This window comes from Physella acuta, unplaced genomic scaffold (genome assembly GCF_028476545.2).
Source record: "Physella acuta isolate Inbredline_101_S28 unplaced genomic scaffold, ASM2847654v3 ptg000363l, whole genome shotgun sequence".
In the NCBI taxonomy this organism is placed as follows: domain Eukaryota; kingdom Metazoa; phylum Mollusca; class Gastropoda; family Physidae; genus Physella; species Physella acuta.
In genome coordinates this window covers 324034-351355 of record NW_026731882.1, presented here as the reverse complement: position 1 = coordinate 351355, position 27322 = coordinate 324034, and the positions used below count along the sequence as shown (strand labels likewise).

Genomic DNA, 27322 nt, shown 5'->3' with positions numbered 1-27322 from the left:
TTGAGCATTTTCACAGGTAGAGTGGTTCATTGGTTGGGTTAGGTAGTCTTGGTGAGAGTTAACATAGTGCTGCTTTTGGTTGCGGTACTGTCTTGACTGGCTAGATTTAGCAACAGACGAAGACTTTGCAAAGCAGGCCTTGGCAATGTGACCTTGCTTACTGCACTTATAACAAGTTGCAGACTTGAACTTTCACCGATGAGATGCATGGGGACCTTTGCATAGATGACATTTTTGATAATTATTACTAGATTTAGATCTAGGCTTTAAACGTGCAGGCTGTTTAGCATAAGTTGAAATGCTCTGATAGGGTTGGTGTTTGTTGACTAACCTGCTGTTTACTGCATGGATCTCTGAAGGTGCTAGAGATCTCGCCGCCTCGGATGACTGCTGGAATGAAGTTGCAAGTTGTATTGCTTTTTCTAATGTTAGATCTGACTCGAGCAGCAACTTTCTTTGAACATCAGGGCTGTTTACACCTGTCACAAACTTTTCACATAGTCTGTCAGACAGCGTTTCTCCAAATTCACAAAATCTACTTAAATGACGTAAAGCAGCAACATATTCTGATATTGACTCGTTTGGTTGACGAGTCCTACCGTCAAATCTAGCTCTACATAGAAACTTTGATGGGGTAGGCGCATGGTGGTCTGTTAGCAATTTGCTCAGCTCGTTAAAGCTCTTGGTAGTTAGACTAGCTGGTGCGCATAAGTCCTTTAGTAGCCTAAATTGTTGAGGCCCTATGACTGTTAACAAAACAGCTCTCTTTTTGGCTTCTATCGTCACGTCGTTAGCTTCAAGGTAAAAGCTTAACCTATCTAGGTAATCCTGAATGATTTCATCATTCGAATCAAATTCTTTTATTTGGCCATACAGCGCCATTATTCTAGAAATGCTTAGCTAATATGCTCTAGCAAACCTCCTTTTTGCGTAAGTAGGTGCTCTTTCTAGTGGATTATTTATCCTTCGTCGCCAATGTGATAGATTGGAATCTCTGACGAGAAGCCACATTGATTGTTAACAGTAGTTTATTCACACCATGAGGAAAGAGAGAGAGAGGGCGGAAGTGACGAGACACTTACATACATAAAATGTAAGGGACATCACTCAAGATAACAATATAAATATAATACTAATACAGAAGAGTGAGTTCCCTTGACCTCACAAATCCCAATATGTTACAATACGTATGTTTTTATATGAATACATATTATTTAATATTTAAAGCTATTTATTTTAATTTAAAAAAAAATAACTTATTTACTTAATCCTAATGTCAGTGGCTCTTTAAAAACTGGAAAATTTTGTAAATTGTAAATTTTGGCTCTTCCGTCTCAAAAGGTTGCCGACCCCTGGGATATAACTTATAGATTACATACCATTGGACTCATTCATGAGCATTAAAGTACGATAGAATGCTTCAAATTAAAATTAATGTTGTATTTAATATAATTAGTATTTGTAAATTATAATTGGAGTCAAACAATAAATAGTTGCAATACAATTCATTATGAATATACAACTGTTTTTATTATTCTAGTAATATATATATATATATATATATATATATATATATATATATATATATATATATATATATATATATTGACGTAAATAAAAAAACAATAGGTTTTCATTTTAAGTCTTTGTTTCTGACTTTTTTTTTTGAATTTTAAATGAACCAATATTAGTTATTTACCTTTGACCTTATTTTTTATACTATGGGAAGTAACACATACAATTGATATTCGACAAAACAGGAGTAATATATTTTCCCCACGTATTACAATGTTTGAAACATATCAGACAGATACTGTTGCATAAACCAATTAGAGGCAACCCATTAGCCTGTACAGTGATTAAGTTTTCTCAGTCTAATAACTTTCCGCAAAACCAGAAGAAAAAAAATCTGAACGTCAGTATGTAAAAAAAAAACACCTAACCATCTATGTAATGGCATAAATGAATATGTTTTCTTCTTTTAAGACCATAGAACAAAAAAAAAAATTCCTTAGCCGGTTATTCAGCCACACGGCTAAGGAAAGTGAAAATATATTTAAGTGACACTGTTAGTTACATAGATAGAACCAGTGTTTCGTTTTTTTTTCAAGGGGGGAAGTGTTGCACTGCAAATTTTCGGCGGAAGGTGATGGGGTAAGGCCTACTAAATTTTTCGGTGGGGGCGGGGGAGCGCGGACGCTGTTAAAAGTTTATATTTCCTACGTCAATTATATTTCGTTCATGGCAACCCCACACGTGGTTCAGATGTTGCGGGTGGGGGAAAGGAGGTGTGGGGGAATGCCCCAGCCCCCCAAGAGATTACTGAAGAAAATGCTGGAAAGAAAATTACACATAGAGTTAAACCGTATATTTGAAAAAGGAATCAGTAGAGCAGGGGTTCCCAACCTTTTTTTACTCTAGAGCACATTCTAAAATATCGGTAGGGTGGAGGGCACCACCTATTTTAAATCGACAAACTCCTTCCAGGGGCGTAGCGACCCTTCCCGTCACCCGGGGACAAAACTTTCGACTTGCACCCCCCCCCCCCCCCCCGCTCAAACTTTCGATTTTCACCCCCCCTCAAATTTTCAATTTGCACCCCTCCCCTCAAATTTTCGATTTCCATCCCCTTCAACCTTTTCAATAATGTTTATGAAAAAAATTCTGTCTCTGTCGAATAGTGAGAGGCGGGCACATACGAATCGTTCGGCGCCATGGCGCCCGCGGGCACGGGGTTGGGAACCCCTGTAGTAGAGGAAGAAGAATTAAAACAGAGTAAACGAAATATTAAAAAAAATTATTTTCCTTATTTCAACAACCGTTAAGGTCAGCTCGATCTTTTGCACTAACTGAGACAATTATTTCAGATAGTTTTGTGAGTATTTCTTTACCCGGCAGTGTAATGAGCGTGTGCACTGAATCAAACGTTTGCTTACACAGTACTTGGATTAGTAATGAAATATCTTCCGATGTTGTAAATGCTGATTACAAGTAACTGTTGCAATTTAGATGTATATATATATATATATATATATATATATATATATATATATATATATATATATATATGTATGTATATATATATATGTAAATATATATATACAATGCTTAGTCAGAATTTAAAAGACGATAAAAGCGTTTGGCTTATAAAACTATCTAGGTCTCTTCCAGGCATTTCTTCGAAGAAAGTCTACGGTCCCCAGAACGAAATAGAGTTTATATAGCAGCTATATACTTTCAACAATATCCTCCTTTACCCCCCCCCCCCCCCCTCTCCTGGAGATTTTAGTACCTCCCTCCCTCCCCCCCCCCTCCGAAAATGTCATATGCCGCCCCCTCCCCCTCACTTTCGGAGAAAAAAAGTCTGGAATAAACACTGATTGCATCGTTTTCTATTGAGCAAAGCAACACAGTAAAGACAAGCCTGCTACATAGTATGAACTTACAAATAGTGAAAAAACGATGTGGAATATATAATTCGCGCTTATTGTATTTCATTCTAGTGACGTCGTAATAAAAAAAAATTAAATTAGATGCACACAATAACAACATCATTGTCACCAGTGAAAAAAATGTAACAATTGCGTTATTTATAAACCACTGGTATACATGTTTTACATGTAAATTATCAGTTTATTTATACAATGAATAGACCCAGATCAAGTTGACATAAACCATCATGGATCAGTTCATGTACATGACGAATAGATTCCTATTACATTCAACCTAGGTCAATTTGACATAAACCAGCCTGGATCAGTTCATGGTCTGATAGATGGTATGCATAGCGCGATAACTCAAGCGAAACTTTTAAACATGAAGGCGTGGATTTTTAAGTTCTTGGAGATGACACTGATAGATTATGCTGTGAGACAAGAAACATTTCAACACTTACCTTTTTTAACAACACTATTTTTAACATAATTGTGAACACGCCGACTCATAACTTGTATGAACACAAGAACAAAATAACAGAAATCACTTATTTAAACAAAGAAGTATCGTTGAACAAAACAACAATATAAACTTGATTAAACTATTCACATTACTATTTTATGTATAACACGTGTTAATACACTATCTACACAAATACAACGGGATCCGGACAAAAGGCCGACATGGATAAAGGACCGACAAAACAAATGGCCTACAGGAAATAAGGCCTACAGCTAAAAGGCCGAAATCCAAAAGGCCGCCTATAAAAAGGCCGACTGGAAAAAAGGCCGACGAGGCAAAAGGCCGATAATACAACATTACTAATGCGATAACTACTAGAGGTTACTTTTCCTAATGTAATCAATACCAAAATCCCAGACTTATTCACAATGCCTTATTTTTCTTTCTTCCCAGCCCTCTCCTGCATTGTTTGAGTGACGAAGACATTCTGTGCCAGTCCCCAATGTCATGAGACATCTTCTCTTTTGAGTTCCTCGCCTTCAGCCTCTCGCCCCCTCCCCCTCCCCCCCCCCCCCACACACACACATACACACCGTCACTATACCCTGAATGATTGCCTTCTTTTAAGAAAAAAAAAGAAAGTATTATTGAAAACTGTTTATTAGAACTATTTCCTTTTTTTTTTCTTTTTTTTTTTCGCCTCAGACATGTAATTTACAGCTTCAGTTGTGTGTTCGCTTTAGTATGACAGTTTTCATCATCGGCTTGTGAGGACTGATACAGATTTACAATAGTAATATTTCTTTCTTACTTATTAGAACTATTTCCATACCAACAATTTAAAGATTTAACAAAAACGTTACAATAATAAAGCAAATCCAATATTCGAGTCCAAGATCTGTCGTTTGTACAGCGATCTAGTGTACAGAAAATTAGTCATGGTTTTATAAACACATGTGAACATCGTTATACTAGGAGCTAGATTTTTTATATCATATCGTCTGTTTTTAGAGGACAGTTAAGTAGATCTATACAAGTTATTTTACTGTCAGCATGTTATTTCTTATGGTTTGTAGCACGGGTACTGTCGAGTTGTTTCCCATCTAAGCTGCGTTACCTTCAAGATGCCACCAGTGACGTAGCGAGGTCGGGTGTCACCCGGTGCGGCACTTAATGGTGTCACCCCCAGAGGTGTAGCGACCCTCCCCGGGGACAAACTTTCAAATTGTAGATTTGCACCCCCCCCCCCCCCTCAAGTTTTCGACTTGCACCCCCCCCCCCTCAAACTTTCGATTTGCACCCCCCCCCTCAAGTTTTTCTATATATATTTTGCTATTTTTTGCCTTGGTGTCACCCCCCTAAATGGTGTCACCCGATGAGCTCCGCAACCCCCGCCCCCCCCCCCCTCGCTACGCCCCTGGGTGCCACCTCTTTTATTGATTTGTTTGCTTACCTTACGTACAACGTATAAATAACACCGTGACGTTAGTTTGATGACATCAGATCTGCAGACGTTAGAGCAACCTGTCACGCAACATTGCACGCAGACATGTAAGGAACACGTCTAAGATCAGTGCCGCAAAACATGCATGTCAGCAAATTATTTCTCGCTTGGTTGAATTCGGTTTCTAGTTCAGTAGAACGTCACCGTGTCCACCCAGCTCTGATGGGCACCTAACTCATGTTAGGGAAACAAAGGCGGCTGGGCTAAGTGCTGACTACACCTTCCCTTCATATGCTGAGGTTAATAAACATAGGAACTCTACTTCATCTGGCAAATGCAAAAGAGGATTCGTGTTTGAATATCAGTACGAGAACATTCATGTTAGTTGTGGGAGAGGAAGAGAGGGGGGGGGGCGACATAAATTAATTTTATAAGGACCTAAACTTCAAGTCTGTGATTTAAAAACATGCACCTATAAATGATCATAACGTGGAATTTTAACTGCTACATCATCTCATAATCGCTTCCGCTTTATGTCCAAGACACAAAGGGGGCGCCACAGAAAGCTCCCTCCACTTTGTCGGTCTCCAGCAGAGGCATAGAGAAGGGGGGGGGGGCGGGTACATATGTTCCCGAGCGCCAAATCTTTGGGCGCCAAAATGGGTTGGAAAATAAATTTGAAGCTCATTTTAGCTGTAGTTTGGAATCAGAAATATAAAAAAAATTTATGGGGGGCATATTGAAAGTTTGTCCCCTGGCGCCGGGAAGGGTCGCTACGCCTCTGATCTCCAGCAATATTCCTGGCAGTCCCCCATGACAGTCCTGCTTCTGTCGTGCGCTTCCACGTCTCTCTTGACCCCTCCCCCTGCTACACACATATCAGTGCTAACCTCTATGTAAATTACACATCGTGTCACAAACCCCTTTAACCGGTTTTTCAAATGTAATAAACCGATTTTTTTACGTCACGCGGTATATATTTTCTGCCGTTATAAAAATGTGGTTTCATGTTGCGATTGAGATCTTGTTGATTGTATGATGTTTCGTTGACACCTTTGAAGATTTATAACAGGTAGTTTTTATATCCATCACGTGTTTGCATTGGTTACATGGGTTTATAAGGAACGTACAGACCTCATTGTAATCGACACTTTGGTTTAGTCGGCTGTTTAAAAAAAAAATTATTAAAATTCAGGTGAGTTTTTGTTTAGTTCGATATGTTATTTATGTTGACGATACTTGAATATGTGTGCAAGGTCATTGCTTTAATGTATTGATTATGTTCCTTGCTTGAATGTTTGTGTCACTTAAAATAAATAGATGAGGTAGCATCAGAGGTGAGGGGGTGTTAGAAGAGGTGGGGATTTTTTAAGATGACTATGGGAGTGGGGAGGTAACAAAAGGAGATATCTTAGATCGGCGTGGTCGAGTCGATAAAGCTCATGGTTGCAAAACCGAAAAGTCTCGAGTTCGAACCCTCGGGCAGATGAGGCTCGTTAGCTAGGGACAGCCACTCTTCTTGGAGAGACAACTCCAAAAATAAAACAAACTGCTGCCTTGTAGCTGTTCTTGGTTGGAGAAAGGCTATGGAAGCAAATCCAAAACGAAAAGCAGGCTGAAATCGGAGTCAACATAACCAGTTGACACGTAAATCTTAATTGTGTTGGAAAGGGGTCTCGAGTTCGATCCCTTCCAACACTAAACAAGTAATTAAAAAGTCTAGTGACAATTTTAGTGCAATTTCCTTATGTTATCTAAAAATAGCTCTGTTGTAGCGTAAATCAAGAGCAGGGTTAGTAAAACCATTGGTTAGTTATTAAAACGTTTTTTATTTTAAAAAAATTCAGTATTTTACATGTTTTATTTACAATAGAGTTGCATGACTTAAAACCATTGCGCGCCTAGCTACTGAACGTGATGACGCAGCCATTGAACGTGATGACGCGTGTGGTGTGGTTGGATAAAAATGCCTACTAATTCGGTCCAAATTTTAATTAATTAAAAAAAAAATTGTGACCGAACGAAAGGTTATTTTGGAAAACTTTCTTCGGCAATATTGTTCTAATTTATGGCAGAAATCGATTGGTAAATCTTTCAAGTCGCTAAATGGTCTGGTTGCCGAGAAATGGGCCAAAAACTGCATTTTTTCGAGGTTTTTTGGCTTTTTCGGGAAATCCATGACAGAAACCCGGAATTTTTTTGGCCTATGTTCATCCTCGTAACTTGCTTAACATAATTGCTTTGGAACTAGTCTTCGATATTGCTTCGTTGAGGAGGAGATACGACTTAAAGCTGCGGACACACATCCTTCCATCCATCCATCCATTCATTCATTCATTCATACATCCAGAAATAACGGGTTAATAAACGCAATTCTCCAGAATGGAAATTGCGCTAAAAATTAAGAATAAAGAAGAAGAAGAAGAAGATGTAGAAATGGAGATGGGAGGTGAGAGGGGGAGGAAACATGGCAGGGGAGGTGAGCGGGTAGAAATAAGGTGGGAGGTTAGAGGGGGTGATGGGACCTGACTGAACGTCATTGTTGTTGTTGTAATGATAAAATATTATTTTCATTTATTTTTTGGAAGGAAATACACTCTACATCCGTTACAAATGGCGATGTCAAATATTCGGCTATTTATAGCAGCTCTGATGCTCGTGAATATGGGTAGTACACAAGGTTAGTATAATCAAATTCATAGACATATTTTTGCATATATATATATATATATATATTAATACTAATAGTTTCGCTGTCTCTCTATCTATCTATCTGTCTGACAAGAACGCTCTAGAGAAAACACAAGGAATTTAAAAACCTGCACAGTAATTCGAAAAACGAAATATGACGTCGACACATTTAGCGTAGAGTAGAACATAATCTCAAACCAGAGAGTGCACACAGTAATGTAATGACGTCATTGAAACATTGAAAAAAAGGAAATGTTGTCTAATCTAAATGGTTTGCGTGAAGAGTTTCTTGCATACAATTCTTCGGGTAGGGGCGAAGCCCCATCCCCGCGTAAGAACGTCTGAGGGGGGTGGGGGTGGGGGGGGGGGGGTTGAGTGGGGGGGTGGTTTTAATTTAGACTTTTTCCTCCCCGGAGAGGGGTGGGGGTACTTGAAATTTTCGGGGGCGGGGGTAGAATTATCGGGGAGGGGCGGACACTGGAAAAAGTATATAATTATATTTCGTTGAATGGGACGGTAGACATGTTTTTTTAGGGGGGGGGGGTTGTGGGTGGGGGGTGGGGGGAGGGGGGGTGTGTGGGGGGGATGGGGGGTGAGTGGGGGGGGGTGGTTTTAATTTAGACTTTTTCCTCCCCGGAGAGGGGTGGGGGGTACTTGAAATTTTCGGGGGCGGGGGTAGAATTTTCGGGGAGGGGGCGGACACTGGAAAAAGTATATAATTATATTTTGTTGAATGGGACGGTAGACATGCTTTTTTTTTGGGGGGGGGGGGGGGGGGGGGGTGGGGGGGGGGGGGTGGGGGGGGGGTGGTGTGTGTGTGTGGGGGGGGGGGTGGGGGTGAGTGGGGGGTGGTTTTAATTTAGACTTTTTCCTCCCCGGAGAGGGGTGAGGGTACTTGAAATTTTCGGGGGCGGGTGTAGAATTTTCGGGGAGGGGGCGGACACTGGAAAAAGTATATAATTATATTTCGTTGAATGGGACGGTAGACATGTTTTTTTTTGGGGGGGGGGGGGTGGGGGTGGGGGGTGGTGTGTGTGTGGGGTGGTGTGTGTGTGGGGTGGTGTGTGTAGGGGTGGGGGTGGGGGGGTGGTGTGTGGGGGGGTGGTGTGTGGGGGGGGGGTGGGGGTGGGGGGTGGGGGGTGGTGTGTGTGTGGGGTGGTGTGTGTAGGGGTGGGGGGTGGGGGGGTGGTGTGTGGGGGGTGGTGTGTGGGGGGGGGGGTGGGGGGTGGGGGGTGGGGGGTGGGGGGTGGTGTGTGTGTGGGGTGGTGTGTGTAGGGGTGGGGGTGGGGGGGGTGGTGTGTGGGGGGGTGGTGTGTGGGGGGGGGGGGGTGGGGGGTTGGGGTGGTGTGGGTGGGGGTGTGGGTGGGGGTGGGGGTGGTGTGTGTGGGGGGGTGGTTTTTGTTTAGAGAAAAGAGACAGCACTATCAACCTAGCGCCCGGTGTATCCTTCCTCAACGGGCCATTTTTCTCGTATATATATATTTATATATATATATATATATATATATATATATATATATATATATATATGATACTAGCCGTCCCGGCCAGGCCCTGCTCTGGCTTCTGTGAAAAACCTTTCTGTTAAAGACCATTACCTGTGTGTTTAGTAATCATCATAAACCCGGCATTGCCCACCCAAACCACAACCAACCAAAACCAAAACAACAAAACGCAAACATAACGCTAACACAATTACAAATACAAACGAAAACAAAAACTTAACAACAAACACAACCACACCCACAAACACCAATACAAACACAAAGAAAAAACAAACAAAAAAGCAAACGAAAACAAAAACCTAACAACAAACCCAACCACAAACACCAATACCAACAAAAAAAAATCAACGAAAAAAGCAAACGAAAACAAACCAAATCCAAACGCAAAACCAACCAAAAACACAAATACAAACCCAAACAAAAAAAACACAAACAAAAACGAAAAAAGAAAGAACAAAAACGAACCAAATTAAAACGCAACCACTAACGCAAACCCACCTAAACACAAAGAAAACACTAACGCGAACATAAACGCCCGGGGCGGAATCACCTGTTTTAGCTTAATGAACGACTATAGTACCCCAACTTATTCACAGTCTTTTGCACTCACTTAAACGAACGCGCCTGTTTCAATTTAATAAACAATTTTAATACTCCAAGCTTATCCGTAAAATACCTACAACATTTGCACTTGATCAATCCCCGCTAATTATGTAATTATTTTTTTTCCCAACACCAAAACAAAGTAATTAAAAAGTAAATTATTTTCACGGAATGCAATGGTTTTATAAAGGGAAGTAATTGTGTTTTTCCTAATTTATCAAAGGGAAGTAAGTGCTATAGGACTAAATAAAGACATAATTAGAATTTTTGTAAAAGATGATATTTTTTTAAAAACTTGTGTTGAATGAACATGCCGACAATTATTACTATAATTTGAAAAATGAAAATTATTTCCCAACACTTTCAATGGTAATTTCTTAGCTCATAAATTTAGACAAATGCGCACGCTAATTTTCTAACACTTAAATTCGTACAATTCCAACGACATACAAATGCATTACATACAGAACTGAGCTTTATATATTAGATTTTTGCGGTATTTTAAAAAGTATAATGGTACTTAAAAAAATTACTCCTAACGAAAAGTGAAAGGTTTGGGATTAGGATTAGATGTAGATATATGTTTAAGATTATGTTTATACTTAGGTGTGATGTTGGTTTAGACGTATTTTTAAATAAGATGTTGACTTAATTTATTGACTTCCATAGAATGGATTGGCTCGCGTGTAGTAGATGGACGGTGTTTTCTGTATGTTTATGCTTGGACGGAATGGGATCAGGCGTTGGTAAGTTGGGGTCGTCTCACTTATTGATGGGATCAGCGCTGGTAAGTTGGGGTCGTCTCACATATTGATGGGATCAGCGCGGGTAAGTTGGGGTCGTCTCACATATTGATGGAATCAGGCGCTGGTAAGTTGGGGTCGTGTCACATATTGATGGGATCAGCGCTGGTAAGTTGGGGTCGTCTCACTTATTGATGGGATCAGCGCTGGTAAGTTGGGGTCGTGTCACATATTGATGGGATCAGCGCTGGTAGGTTGGGGTCGTCTCACATATTGATGGGATCAGCGCTGGTAAGTTGGGGTCGTCTCACTTATTGATGGGATCAGGTGCTGGTAAACTGGGGTCGTGTCACATATTGATGGGATCAGCGCGGGTAAGTTGGGGTCGTCTCACAAGTTGATAGGATCAGCGCGGGTAAGTTGGGGTCGTCTCACATATTGATAGGATCAGCGCGGGTAAGTTGGGGTCGTGTCACATATTGATGTGATCAGCGCTGGTAAGTTGGGGTCGTCTCACATATTGATAGGATCAGCGCGGGTAAGTTGGGGTCGTCTCATATATTGATGGGATAATAAGCTGGTGGTTGGTTTAATGCTAGGGTCCAGGCTAGTTTTTGAAGGGTTAGCTGGTTGACGTCAGTGTATAGAATGAATACAATGAAGCAACTGTGCCTTTATTTTTGGGGTATGAAACGCGTTAAGTCTTGAGAGCTGTTACAGGTTTCGTTCATGAAATATGTGGATTTGTTACGTTTTTTTGGCAAAATTATGCGTTTGTTTCTGGTAGGATGTGTACTAGTAAAATTCTAAGGTGATACTCCGGTACTTTTTGATGAGACGTGGTATGTTGATCATTGGATAGGGCGCTGGTATGTTTAACATTAGATTGGGCGCTCATATGTTTAACATTGGATGGGGCGCTTGATTATTTATCATTGGATAGGGCGCTGGTATGTTTAACATTAGATGGGGCGCTGATATGTTTAACATTGGATGGGCGCTTGATTATTTATCACTGGATAGGGCGCTTGATTATTTATCATTGGATGGGGCGCTTGTGTGATTATCATTGGATGGGGCGCTTGTTTATTTATCATTGGATGGGGCGCAGGTATCTTTATGATTTTAACCCTTTATTTACGGAATTATGTTCTGAATGAAATTTTTTCTTAAACAATGTGTTATCATATTGCTTTTGGCACATTTAAAGCATATGTCGAAGGAAATTTTGTTTCATAAATTTTTAAGGGCCCAAACATGTATTGGTACTTATAAGTACCGTCAGGAATGTAGGACATTTTTTCCAAAAAATAAAAAATTTACAAAACAGGAAAAAACGATACAACTTATTAAATAATAACATGGCAATCATTATAACAATCATTTTTTGTAATTTCCACAATAAACACAGCACAAAAGTATATTTTGAGTACGATTTTTACTGGATTTTCTATCGGAACACATCTTAGACCTCAAACACAGCTAAAGGTGCCGACATGTCATGCTCCCTCATTCCTCATTCCTAAGACATTCTTGTCTGTTGTCTTTCTGGTGTGGCAACAGTTGCCGGACTGAACCTGCTTTTGCCTGAGGCTTCCAATAGACATTACAATGAGCCGCATAAACAAATATTTTGAAAACGAAATCCTAGTCATTAGTACACTACTACTAGTAATACTAGTATAATTGTAGCCTACTAGAAAGTTATGACTAGTCTACACTACAGTGTAAAGTTCATAAATAGAAGTGAGCTCAATGTGTTTTGAATAGCGTAGTGGCCTACTGTTTTGTGTTTACTGATTCAAAATTACAAAACGATCTATGCTACATGCAGATGTATGGACTATTACTAGTCTACATGTATACATTACGTACACGCCAGCTATTGTATGCTAGACAGTTTTTTGCAACAAATATAACTTACAAATCTTACTTCTAGAACTAGACTTTGGTATATAAATAACGTATACTAAACCTAGAAACGAGCCTGCAACTGCCACCTCTATTCTTGTTATTCTTATACTACTAGAAATCTGCAATTAATTACAATATTTCTGAAGAAAACCCTATGCTAACCTTCTTATAAATGCATAAATATATATTTTTAAGTACATTTCGATAATTAATTATCAAAATAATATTTATGGCACTCCACATCGAAAATCAGCAATTTCCAAGAAATCCTAAAAAAATGTCCGTGTGCCCTGACGGTACTTATAAGTCCACTTGTAAACATCGATCTATTACAAAGACAATTTGATAAAAATTGTATAACTATAAGTTAGATGCATTTGCTTGACTATTGAAGATGCCAATAAAAAATATTCGGTGTTGAAAACGTGAAGAATAAGGTAAAACAAAGGGAAATCAGGAACACATGTGAGATATGCACAGAACAATTGTGAACTACCGATACAGGTAGAGATTGAAAGTGGCGCCACACCAGAAATTTTCAAAAAACATTGATCCCTCCACCTACCTGTGACTCAGTGGAGATCATACTATCAATTACATCAATAATTTTTAAAATTCGTTTTAAATTAAAAATAATACAGGCGCTTAATTAAAGTGGTACTTATAAGTACCGTCAGTAGATAAAGGGTTAAAAGATGCTGATGAGATTTTAATGAGCCCGTACATTTCTGTGATGGTGATGATTGTATCGAATATTTTAATCATTAAAATGTCTTATCCATCAAAGGCGGAATGCGGCAAAATTGGGGGAACACTGGCTACAATAATATCACGTGACCAGCTCAACAAAATCGTCTCAGCATTGGCCATTAATCGTAAGTCAATACGTTTATTTTTAAAATGTTCGTTTATTTTAAAAATATTTGTTTATATTTAAAATATTTATTTATTTTAAAATATAAATACATGCAACCAGATATTCTTGAAAGCGTTTCCTCCGATTTTATGTTTAGACCAAATAAAACACCCGTTACCTTCAAGATGAATGTATCCTTAGACAAGTGAAAAGATATTATCCAATTTTAAACTCACAAACAAATATTTCAAAACTCCATTTATTGTTTTGATAGTTAATGTTAAGATTAGCCTACTATGTGTATTTTTCCGCTTCGATATATGAAAAGTAGTCGATAGAAAAGGTTAATTAAAAAAATTAACTAGATTAGCAATATACATTTGATTGCAAACTATCAAGTTTTTTTTCGAAACCAATAGAAAATATCGAGTGGCATCGCGTGGTCAATCGGTAGAGCACATGATTGACATCTGGAAAAATTGGTTCTAGTCCATATGGCGTCATTGAATCCAGCTATTGCTAGGTTGTCTTGGGCGTCTCTAGGTAGCTGGTCACGTTGCACGCCACACTGTCTATTCAGGTTTTACTGAACTTCTAATAGGATTGGATAAATAAGCATTAACTAACTAGGTCATGACCCTGTTAATTAAACTAATGTATCTAACGACTTTCCCCTTGTGCATTTAAATACAACGGTGATCGTCAGAAATTATGGTTAAGCAACACAATATATAATTCTAACAAAAAGATTCAAAACATCAAACATAAGCCAACTACAAAAGTACTAATTTTAAGGGTGTATAGATTTTAAACGTACTCTATTTCTACAAAAAAGTAACGACATAGTTGATTCTTGTTCATAATTATGTAAGTATTTTCTTACATTTTGCTAACATGTGTTACATTTTGCTAACTTCTGTTCCATTTTGCTAACTGTTGTTACTTTTTGGCTAACTTTTATTACATTTTGAATTGGACAACAACAGCCGAAGACTTTGTCTGGATCGGTGCCAACGATAAAGTCACAGAAGGAACTTTCGTGTGGACGGAGACGAACCAACAGGCCCCTGACATACCACGCGACTTATGGGACCAACACTACCCCGCAGACAGGGACGGAACAAACGACTGTGTTTACTTTCGGCATGGGGTAATTGTGAACGATTATTGTGAGAACCCGTCATCATACCTGTGCATGGAGCCTAGTGAGTATATTCCCTGTGCTTAAGTTAAAACATTCGTTTCTCAGTTAGTGATAGATTGTATACATTAACAACTGAAGATACTGTACACTATTCGGATAGTTTCAATGGGCGGTAGCCAGCTATAATTGTGGTATATATCAATGATGTGATATTTGAACGGGGTCGGCGTGGTTGAGCCGGTTAAGCTCTTGGTTGCTACACCAATTCAAGTTTGAACCCCCGGGCAGATGAGGCTCGATTGCTGGGGACAGCAACTCTTCTAGGAGAGACAACTCCAAAATCAAACAACTGATGCCTTGTAGTTTGTTCTCGGTTGGACAAAGGCTGTGGAAGCAAATCCAAAAAGAAAAGCTGCTGAAATCGGAGTCAATGGCCTATAAGGTGACAGGCAATACTTAATTGTGTTGAAGGGAATACCTTTTATTATTACAATTAAGAACGAAGAAGAAGAACAAAGATATTTTAAGATAGCGAATGGCATATATATTCATCAAAACTAGTGTAACACATGCAATAAGTAGCAATTAAATGGTTTTAAAATTACAACCAAAATTAAACACCAGGTACTATTGTAGTATAGGTCATAGATTATATTTTTATTTTTCAGATTTTACAACTACAAAGTGCCCACCTTCTACACCTTCATCAGAGACTACCTCCATATCTGCTACAACTATACCAACTACAACCACACTACCTACAACCACATCAACAACAACCACACTGCCTACAAGCACACTACCCACAACCATACCAACTACAACCAGACTACCTACAACCACATCAACAACAACCACACTGCCTACAAGCACACTACCCACAACCATACCAACTACAACCACACTACCTACAACCACATCAACAACAACCACACTGCCTACAAGCACACTACCCACAACCATACCAACTACAACCACACTACCTACAAGCACACTACCCACAACCATACCAACTACAACCACACTACCCACAACCACACCGACTACAACCACACTACCTACAACCATACCAACAACAAGCACACTGCCTACAAGCACACTACCCACAACCATACAAACTACAACCACACTACCTACAACCACACCGACTACTATCACGCCATCCACAACTAGACCGTCTACAACCATAGAGACAAAAACAACACAAACTGAAACCACACCAGTTACAACCACAGCAACTACAACCACACTGAGTATAACAACACCAACTACAAACATACTGACTTCATCCACAATGTTTACAACAAAACGGCCACAAACACACAGGCATTCATCACCGTGCCAACAGCGACGAAAAAAATCTTCCCACAAGTCAGTGCACTCACACCATCGCCAACAACGCCGGCTACAACCACACATTTCACAACCACAACATCAACAATTATTTCGTTCAAATACACTACGTCAACAACCACGTAGGTCGCAACCACACTTGCCACAATCACGACGTCACATGAATTATAACTAGGCTGACCAGTGCTGAAGTTCTCTCGACTATTTCTACCGTCGCTTATCTCCCATCTACCAACCAACAAGATCCTTGTATTAGGCCAACTTGCGATTTATTAAAGTAGAGCTTACATTTGATATTGTGTTTTTACGACTCAAGTTTGTGTTTAGGCGCTTGTATGTTGTTCCTTATTACTTAGATGTAACGTTTAATCTCTCCTTTTAACTGTGTTTAGTCATTATTTTTAGTACTATATTCCAATTATATCATGTTGGTACTTGTGAAAGAAAACGCATTGATTTAATACATACATTATATATATATATATATATATATATATATATATATATATATATATATATATAAATATACATGTATGTGTGAAATATACAATTGCCCCATTGCCATTATCGTTTCTATATTCATAGAGAAATATTCGTGCTTAAGTTTGAAAATACAAAGAAACATGAAATTTCTAATAAAATATAGCAAGACTATCAATTTAATATTGTTATCGGGATGTTATGTATGGTTGTTTTGTTTACAAAAATAAAAATATTAACCAATACCTCACTACATTTATCACTGTCTTAACACTTGACCACAACTTTAACACATTGACCACTACCTTAACACATTGACCACTATCTTAATACAATTATCACTATATTGACACTTAAACACTACCTTAACACATTGACCACTACCCCAACACATTGAACACCATCTAAACATATTTACCACTACCCTAACACATTGACCACTACCTTAACACAATGACAACTGTATTTGATGATTTTTTTTCTTAATTTAAAATGCAATCGTATTACACATCGCTACATCAATGTTCCAATTTAGAATTGCCCAATGACAATAAACGTTTACAAATAGGCCTACTAATTCAGAAAAAAACCACATCCCATAACTAATTCGGTGTGAATGTTTACTTTAAACAAAACGCGCCAATCAAAAATGTCTTGTCCTCAGCTGTTTATATACTTCTCAGCTTATACATTCGTAAATTAAAAATTAATCCCGTTAAGCCCAGCCAGACGATTAAACCCAAGATAAACACACAGTGTTAAGTTAACCTCAGTTGAGATTCCCGGATAAGACGTCTGGCTGTAAGATGGCCTCCGACAAGAAATGGGAGAATACAAAAGGGTTCCTAAATCTGAAACCTCTCGGCTTAAATGATATCATCTTAATTAACATCGACAGCTGAATGTGTGGCAGTGGGGAGTTAAGTTTATGACAAGAGTTAAGTTTATGACAAGAGTTAAGTTTATGACAAGAGTTAAGTTTATGACAAGAGTTAAGTTTATGACAAGAGTTAAGTTTATGACAAGAGTTTGCTATACGATAAGTGTTTATTATGAGGCGGGGAGTTAGTAAATAATACGTTTTTAACAGTAAGTGGAAGATTAATATAAAGCTTAAGCTACTTCGGGGTGGACCGGAGTTTACGGATGGAGCTTAGGATTGGTCAGGTAAGGTAGGTTTTTTTGTATCCTAGTTAGGTAGAATAATATGCTATGGTTATAGGTTTATAAAGTTCTGAATCTTGTATACGGCTGGAGCTACTTTTATATAACTGTACAAAGAATGTATTATAGCGAATGAGTTTCAGCTATGGTGGGGGCTTAAATAAAGCAGTCAGCTGAACATACAACGATATCTAAATTTTGTAATGGCGGATAACTTGAGAACAGACCTTGAGCAATGTAGATAATCGATTACTCAACCAAAACATAGAGGACTACCAGAGTTTTGATCACGTGATCTATTTACACGTCTATTTTTATTTTGTCAGGGGCCGTAACTGGAAAATCCTTCTGACGGGATGTAATTTCAGACGAACCCTGTTATGAATCCGTAAACGTGACGTCAGTCTAGCTGCCTTTTGTGACCGAATTTATTTAACTTGATCGATTAGGGACGGTCCCTTTCATATGCAAATGCCAAGAAATACATGTAATCTACTTCAAATATCCAGTGTATCGTTAGATCTAAAGATGAGCTTTACTGATAGTCCGACGACTCGAAATATTATACAACGATGATTTAAAAAGTTATTCTAGTTTATTTCTGCTCATGAATGCTACCATTAAGCTGATATAATGATAAGCTTCATTGGCCTATGGAGGAATATGAGAAAATATGAATATGTTAATATACATTGGAAGCCTCTATATGTCCCGAGCTCAGAATCGAAAAGATTATGTTCAATATACATAGTAGTCATAGTATAGGCATTAATCGCTTCTTCTATTCCGAGATGTTACATTGGTTTTTTTTTTTAGAGTTTTTGTGATTGTGATAGATATTCGAATGTCGTTGCTTTAATAATTGTGTAAAAAATGTATGTTGAAGTATGGTGTTGTAGAAATGTATAACCATGCTGAAAAATTCATTTAGTGTTTATGGCAAATTGATTTGTTAAGCATTCGTTTATAATTGGATTTTAGTTTGTCAACCGAGACCATAATTCATATGAATTTGCTACGAATGGCAGTTAAAGTATATTAGTGTACGGCATTTTTCGTGAAATAAGGTATGCCGGATATTGAAAACAAAAGGAATTTAATCTGGTATAGCTTGGCCTAAACTATGGTGCAAACGGTAAAGTAGATTGTATTGTTATTGTTACTACATAGCAAGACTGGTAAAGTAGCTATGATTGTTATTAACACTAATAAGACTAGTAAAGTAAGTTGTATCGTTATCGTTACTACTTAGGTGTTACAAGTCCAGCTGTCTACCTACCGCTAGGCCACTCCGTCCCCATATATATATATATATATATATATATATATATATATATATATATATATATATATATATATATATATATATATATATAATTTAAAATAGCTAAGTTTTTCATTATTAAAAACCATGTATATGATAATTATTTTATTTAAACTTGGACAAATCAGAAAATACAAAAATAACAATTTTTAATATGCAAAAGTAAGAATTTTTAATATACAAATATAAGAATTTTTAATATACTATTAGTGTCTTTATTAGTGACCAAAATAAGTCAATTCAATTTCTATTGCTGTTTAATTTCTCTTTATTTCTCACGCGTTTTAGGAGCATTGAAATAGGTTGCTTTCAACAAGCGTGAAGAATAGGCTCCAATTTTTAATGGGGTTTTGGGTCAAGTAGAATCTATCTAAAAAATTGCGTTCTAAGTTTTAAATTGCAACAACATGACCGATAAAGCATGTCATTGATTAGTCTAATTACTTAATTATACTTGGGAGCTTCTTAATTTAGGCGTGTTTCAAATTTCAAAATCCGTAAAATATAGGTTGTGTTTAAGAAAGGCTAAATATTTAATGCATGTATCGTTACGTGTAGTGTTATGTGTCTGTGAATGTCCGTATATATATATATATATATATATATATATATATATATATATATATATATATATATATATATGATTGTGTGTCTCTGTGTGTGTATGTGTTTAATCGGATCACAATATTATTAATTTTATATATATTATATATATATATATATATAAAATATAAAATTAATAATAAAAATATATATTATATTTTTTATATATTATTATTATTATATATAATAATGCCCCTCATTTTATAATAATTCAATTTTGTACTCTGCTTTTTCAAACGTAATGTGTTTATATACAAGGCTATATATTGTAAAATGAAACAAACTGGATTTTTGTGATCTATCTTCACCGTCATTTTACAGAACAATATTTTTACTTACCTTGATCAATACACATGAGCGATTTAAGATATTCTGAGAGGGATACGTTCACTTTTAAGTTATTTGTCTACTGTAACTGTTAATTAAAATTACGCAATCAACACTGGTACATTAATCCAGTTTTAAAGCAGTCTAATAATAAAACGAAACCATTTTCTTTTAGCATCGGACCAAAATCTTCTCAGAAAAAGATATCGGAAAATGGCACTTGGAATTATTATACTAATTAAAGTGGTTATTCTGATAATCCACGTATGTGATGGACAAGGTAGGTAATGATATAACAAAGTATATCCCACAAATATGGAAACAAATTGTCATAAATAATACTGAAATATAAAATGACAGGCGGCTGGGTAAAAACAAGACCAATATATATAGGCATATATATATATATATATATATATATATATATATATATATATATATATATATATATATATATATATATATATATATATATATATATATTCTTCTAAAAATAAAGTATAATAATTTCTTCACTTTAAGACAGTTGTATCGCCTACAGTTCTATCAATTCCACAACAACGACAATTTCAGTGTCCACTCCATCTGTAAGTAGCTTTTTTTCAGTATTATAGTATTTGATTAGGATTAGGTAAATAGATTTCAAATGAATGGGTTTAAGAGAAAAAATATGTATTAAAATTAAAACATACACGTGTTTTGCACAAAACATAATAAAGTATTTAACTAGCTTTGCTAGGATGCTAGGATAACACAATCGAACTATATACTACTGTAGCACTATTCCTAATTTAGAAACTACTACCTAAAAAACCATGTCAAATTAATGCACACTGACACATAATAAATTTCCTTCTGAATAAAATAAAATAAAATAAAGTAAATACAATTGAAAATATTCGAAAAAAATGTGCACTTTGGTAGTGGAAAACATGGAACTACTGCTGGGGGCTGGTAACATCAGTTGTGGAGCTGGGCCTAGTACCCAAGCAGCTGTCAGCTGTCTGTATACACTCAACCCCACCAATTCTTAGTGTTTTTATCTTGTTTAAAGTTGTTTTACAGTATAATATTTTTATGAATTAATATAATAATTATGAAAATATAATATTTAATTATTACGGAAATAGATAGCCGCATCCTGACATTGAAATAGCCGCATGCGGCTCGCGAGCCGCAGGTTGCCGACCTCTGCGTAAAAGTATGATCTTTTACAAGGCGAACCAATTTTTTTTTTTTTTTAAATTCTCAGGTTTAATAAAACACTTAAATAATTATATCTGATAGGAACGACACATGCTATGTCCATTATGTACATCACAATATAAACATTTTCTAAACAAGACCATTTTCATGTACTAAGCTAATATCCTAATTGAATCATTGAACTTAATTTAGATTCTAATAATCTGGCTTCAAAATATAAATAGTAATAGCCTATAGCTATTAAGAAACATTACAAAAATGATATTATAAATTGCAGACTTTACTAAAAAAAACTTTTTAAATGTCTTCTAAATCAACACTTGACTGTAACAACCAGAAATAATCTCCAATTATGAAACAATTTAACACAGAATCCAAACTGAATGAGCCAATGAAAACTATAAACATCCAAACAGCAAAGTTTTCAAGAATTAAGATGCCTTTTCATTTGCAGAAGGTTGAGATTTCCTATAGGATTTCATTTGAGTTTCTAGTTCGTAAAAGCTGTATGAATCAAAGTTGAAGTAAGTTTCTCCAGCCTTGTATGTGTCTCCCTTTTCGACGACTTGGGGTTCAGAAACTTTAGAAGCAGCTACTGAAGCTTTAGAAGGGGAAATAGTGGCTTGTGATGTTGGTTCTTTTTAATCTGCAGCTTTAGAGGTTTTTGGTTTCCCATCTTTAGAAGTTGAACAGTAGCTCCTTGATAACTGAGGAGAAACTGATCGGGTGATCCTTGGAAGTAGTCGAAAAGAGAAAGACATTGTTGCCGATGGCTGTTGTCGTTCAGAACAGGCGAACCAAAATTAATTGTAAAGATTTGCCAACACATCAGACTTATTAATGGCGTTACATATTTACTTAATGTAATATTGAATGAAAATCAATAAGTTAAAGAGTTTGGCTTTCGTTTAATATTTTAATGTATGTATAAAATTTAATATAAATTATTACACATTTTTTGTACACTTTTATTAATTTAATTTATATTTTATACACAACAATCGGTTATTGTTTTTTTTCTTTACAGAATTGTATTTTAATATACAATATTTATAATTTGTGTATTGGTTTTTATAGTTATCTCCCTTAGCATTTTATTTACGCTTGAGATTATGTACCTTTGTGAAACATAATTAACGAGCCGGCCCGCGGCATAAGATACACCGCTATTTAGTTGTTGTTTTTTCTACTTTTCAGTAATTCATAATTTGTGAATTCGACAGCACCAACGCTGCCACTGAAAATATTTCTTTAAAACACTATAATTAGCTCGTTAAGGACCATAACCCCCCCCCCCCCTTCCCCCCCAAACGTTTAAAATCGTTTCAAACTAAATTATCTGCCCCTAATAGTCGTCAATAAACCCGGCTCTGTTTGTAAACATTTAGAGTGAACCACAGCTCACTAAGACCATGTAGGGGTGGGGGTGGTAGGGAGCGCGTTTACAGCTTGTTTTCTAGCGTCTCCCAGAAGAGAATTATATATATAGATCGTCAAATATTTTTTTTTAATTTATCAAAATGGAAATTCCATTGGAATGTTGTTTAGTGGTAAAGATCATTGAAAATTTCAAACTAAACTATTGTCTTTGACAATGTAATTAAAAACATAGATATATATATCTTAAAGTCGAAAATTACATAGCCCTAGATCATTTTATTTGATTAGTGCATGTGATTTTTGCGCATGATATTGTGCTGTATAAACTCATTTTCATGTAAGAAGTGCAAGTTTTAAGGTTTTCGAGTCTTTACAACTACAGAGGCGTAGCGAAGGGGGGGGGGGGGGGGGGCAGGAGGGTACATATGTCCCCGGGCGCCGACCTTAGGTGCAAATGGAAAGTTTGAGAGGGGGTTGCAAATTGAAAATTGAAGGTTTGTTCCCAAAGGGGGCGCCAAATTGAAAGTTTGTCCCCGGGCGCAGGGAAGGGTCACTACGCCTCTGCATTTTAATGTTTGTAAAGACTCTTAACAATTTTAGAAAACACGAAAACCTGAGAAAATGACATTATCGATTACTCGTGATCCTGTAAATAACAAGTTATTAAGCTGGACATAGGTTTCTAAACATTAATATAGGCCTACATGAAACAAAACTATCAGGAACTTGCATTTAATGATTACTAACCAACATTATTTTTAAACGGTTTTATATAGTGGAAGCAATTATAAGGTATTGTAATTTTTGTGACAATACGGAACACTAGTGATGTTTTTATTTTGTTTACTCTCAGGAATGTTACACGTCATGTGTAGAAAACACAACATGCTACTACTACGTTTATCAAGACAGCTGCACACTGACTGTGTTAAACACATTAACCAGTACTGCTCTAAGTACTTCCCCCTTCAGCGCCGTGATCTGCGTAAATACTTTGAGTAAGTTAATCTTTTAAAAAAGTTAGATACATTTTTTTTCAAAAGTAGATGTTTAAAGAAAATATTTTCCGGCTTTTTAATCTGCATCATTAACTATTACACATGTTCTAAAACAATTTGTAAACCACAATTGAATTATTGTGTCAAGTAAATTAAAATAAAGATAAAACCTGTCGAGAATGAAACGAACATTATCGGATTTACTTATAAGAAATAGATTTATTATTTGAAGAATTGTTGCAAATGTGTTATGCTTTATATATTTATGACAACTGCCTATTCGATTAAAAACAATTTGAGGGCACTATAAAATGTTTTAGCGATTAAATATATGATCCTTTAAATAACTAGAACATATATACACTTTTGTGATTTATATACATCTTTTCAAGATTCCTGTCAAGTGTACTCAAATTTCACTGCCGGTAACATTGTCACTACCACCCATGAGGTACGTCAACATTTCACATTTTTCAATATTTAATGAATCTTTAATGAATATTTAATGAATATTTAATGAATATTTAATGAATATTTAATGAATATTTAATGAATATTTAATTAAATTGTATTAATATTTAATTAAATTGTATTAATATTTAATTAATGTTTAATAAATATTTAATGCAGATAAAAAGTACTAACTTTTAATATTTTTCACCACCAAAACATTTTAAAGGGAAATACTTTATTTTAATTTGCCCCCCCCCCTCCCCTTAATATTTGGGATACGGTCAAGTCCTTGCAACTCTTTTATTTAGCCAACACGGCTATTGGTGACTGTGACGGAGAGATCTGTTACAGTAACGCGTTACCTCTGTAAAAATATAACATATTCCTTGCTGTACGTCTTTGATCTTAAGGCTTAAACACCTTTCAAAACTGTGTACTTGAATATTTTACGTCTCCTCTAAATCAATGTAAAGTTAAGAGGATAAACCAGTTGTCACAGTTTTCTACTTATTATTTGTGTGAACCATTATGCACGGTTTTACAATCCTAAATAATGTAGTGATGAAGACCGTTTTACGGTTTCTTGTTGTTAACGCGATAAACATGCACCTGTACTTGGTGAATAGAGCGCTAAGTCAGACATTCCAAAAAGTGGACGTCTGAAATTTATCACCTTTGGGTGATCATTTGCTTATCCGTGAAATAGTTTGCATGTTTTATTGGGATAAACCTTTTACTAAATGTTTTGCTTTGATAAACGCAAAATTAAAAAAAAAAATGCGTTGATAGCTAGCCGTGCTCCAACTGGGTAAAATAAGACCAAATATAACTCCCAAGTTCACTCACTCTTACTCTTCTCGGTCTCCTTTTTGCATCTCCAAAATTTCTTTTGCCAAGTTGTTTCCCTTAATTCAAACTAAGGGCCGACAACCTGTATAGTAAGACATGGCCTCAATAAGAGAAGAATTTTTTTTCTAATGCCAGCCGAATTAATACTTTGTAAACAATTACATAAATAAAATTATAGTGTCTTGTACCTTTGTTGATTTTTAAAAGCAAGTTGATGAATATCCTCATTATATTTTTTTTTTTCAGAAACTCTTTACTATATTCTGTAAAAGGAAGTGATTCAATGGTTTTAAAATAATATATGCCCTGAACAATGTACGCTTATGTAAATAGAGAACTATAAATATATATGTAGTATTTGTTTCACCAATGTTATGTTGATACCCGCAGGCATGTCTACAGCTCTGTATAGACGATAACTACTGTATTGGTTATGAATATGCCAATGGCAGATGTACACCTCAGTTGGTGAAAGAAATGGTCGACACTTCAGTACCAGGGATGGGTTATGTACGCTGCGATAAAAGTACGTATGTATTAAGTGTAGATGTTTTAATATTTTTCAAATGTTCCTTAAGTCTCAATGTGTTAATGGTTTGTCATCATTTGGATCTCACTTTGACTCAGTTCTAATGCACTGATTTGGTGTTTTCAGAATCATATAGCCTATTTCAGAGGATATTACAAAAAAAACCAATATTTTACAATCTAAATAGATATAAAATTATTCCTTGAAAATATTAATCTAAAGAATATTATATTCACTAACAAATGGGAGATAACAGGATGAAGTTCTGGCGATCTATAAGCCATGTTATCTTGGTGAGCTGTATTCACGGGTGTGTTTACACTTTCCAAATGCTGAGTACTTTTAAAAAAATAATTGTGTAGAGATTTTCACTAGTGTGAATGTATTTTTTATTCATAAAATGTGATGCATTGGGAAAATGTTTAAATAAATGATATATATATATATATATATAAATAAATAAATAAATAAATAAATAAATAAATAAATATATATATATATATATATATATATATATATATATATATATATATATATATATATATATATATATATATATATTGCTGACCCCCCCTCCCGCTGCTCCATATTCAAAGCAATTGACAAACATTGATGCCATAAATCATCGTAACAGAGGAATGCCAGGCTTTAGAGCTTAGCTTAAGATTTTTGTATTAGCTTGAAGTTGCAGAGTCAGTTGATCCCAGTGACTTCTAATCTAACAAAATATACAGGAGCCACAACTCCTTCTGTCTCAGGTAGCAGCACTGATGTTTCAACTTCAGGAGCCACAACTCCTTCTGTCTCAGGTAGCAGCACTGATGTTTCAACTTCAGGAGCCACAACTCCTTCAGTCACAGCTACCAGCACTGATGCTTCAACTACAGGTGCCACAAATACACAAGCGACAACAACACAATTTACAACAGCAGCAGCAACAGCAGATACAACAACAGCTACATCAACCATTAAGGCCCCAACTACAGACGGCTCAGCTACCACCATCCAGTCCACAGTTGTGTTGGTGTATCTATTCCCCACTTTACTTCTTCGTTACTTGTAAGCTGAGGCCCCCTAACATTTGAAATAATAGCACACTTATACTTTAACACGGTAATCGGACTCCACTTTAAAAATAAAACGTGATTTTACTACTGCAGTTTCTTCGTCCTAACATTTGGAGCAAAGTACGGTAGTATCCTTTGGTTTTTCACACTTTGCATTAAAACAAAATAAGTTTTCTCAACCTTTGATTACCATTGTGAAGTTAACAAATCTTAAGATAGTTATCATACCCAAAAGTACACATATTAAATAATTATTGTTGTAGTTTTACTATTGGAAATATTTCATAAATTATATTTTTAAAATATTTGTAATATGTTTTTAAATTATTAAATTAATTACACGAAGTATGCCTACATTTTTTGACTAGCTTTTATAACTAACTTTTTTCCTCTGTCTGACTGCCGTGCTTTTGTTTTGCTTTTTGTAGTCATGGATCAAAACTCGCGAGCGAAATTTTGACAATATTCTAAACGAGCAATTTCTCTGAAACTTGGCAATGGGTAAAGGCCAGACGACATCGCAATCTGACATCAGATTTGACTTAATTGTATGCTTAATTATTTTTAAATGATTAATTAAACTTAAATTTCTAATATACACTACTATTTAACGCGCTATTATAAGTATATTTTTCGTGTTCATTTAGTGCGCCTTTGTTTTAGTTAGTCTTCCAACTCTTTTGTATTAACACATTTTTAACAACTAAAAAAATTCCATAAAAATGTTTTAATATCAAGGTTTTACTTTACCACAGCCATTTATAGCCATTCCCAAATAAAAATGTCAAAATG

The 27322-nt window shown here is 36.1% G+C and overlaps 1 protein-coding gene across 1 annotated transcript; it reads left to right on the top strand.

Annotated features, from left to right (window-relative positions):
• Positions 1 to 7906: 7906 nt before the first annotated feature.
• Positions 7907 to 16443, top strand: LOC131941495 (uncharacterized protein DDB_G0290587). The gene is made up of 5 exons (XM_059300767.1): positions 7907 to 8021; positions 10810 to 10886; positions 13585 to 13672; positions 14640 to 14858; positions 15466 to 16443. The coding sequence occupies exons 1-5, from the start codon at positions 7955 to 7957 to the stop codon at positions 16323 to 16325; spliced, it is 1311 nt and encodes a 436-aa protein (XP_059156750.1). The 5' UTR covers positions 7907 to 7954; the 3' UTR covers positions 16326 to 16443.
• Positions 16444 to 27322: the final 10879 nt, after the last annotated feature.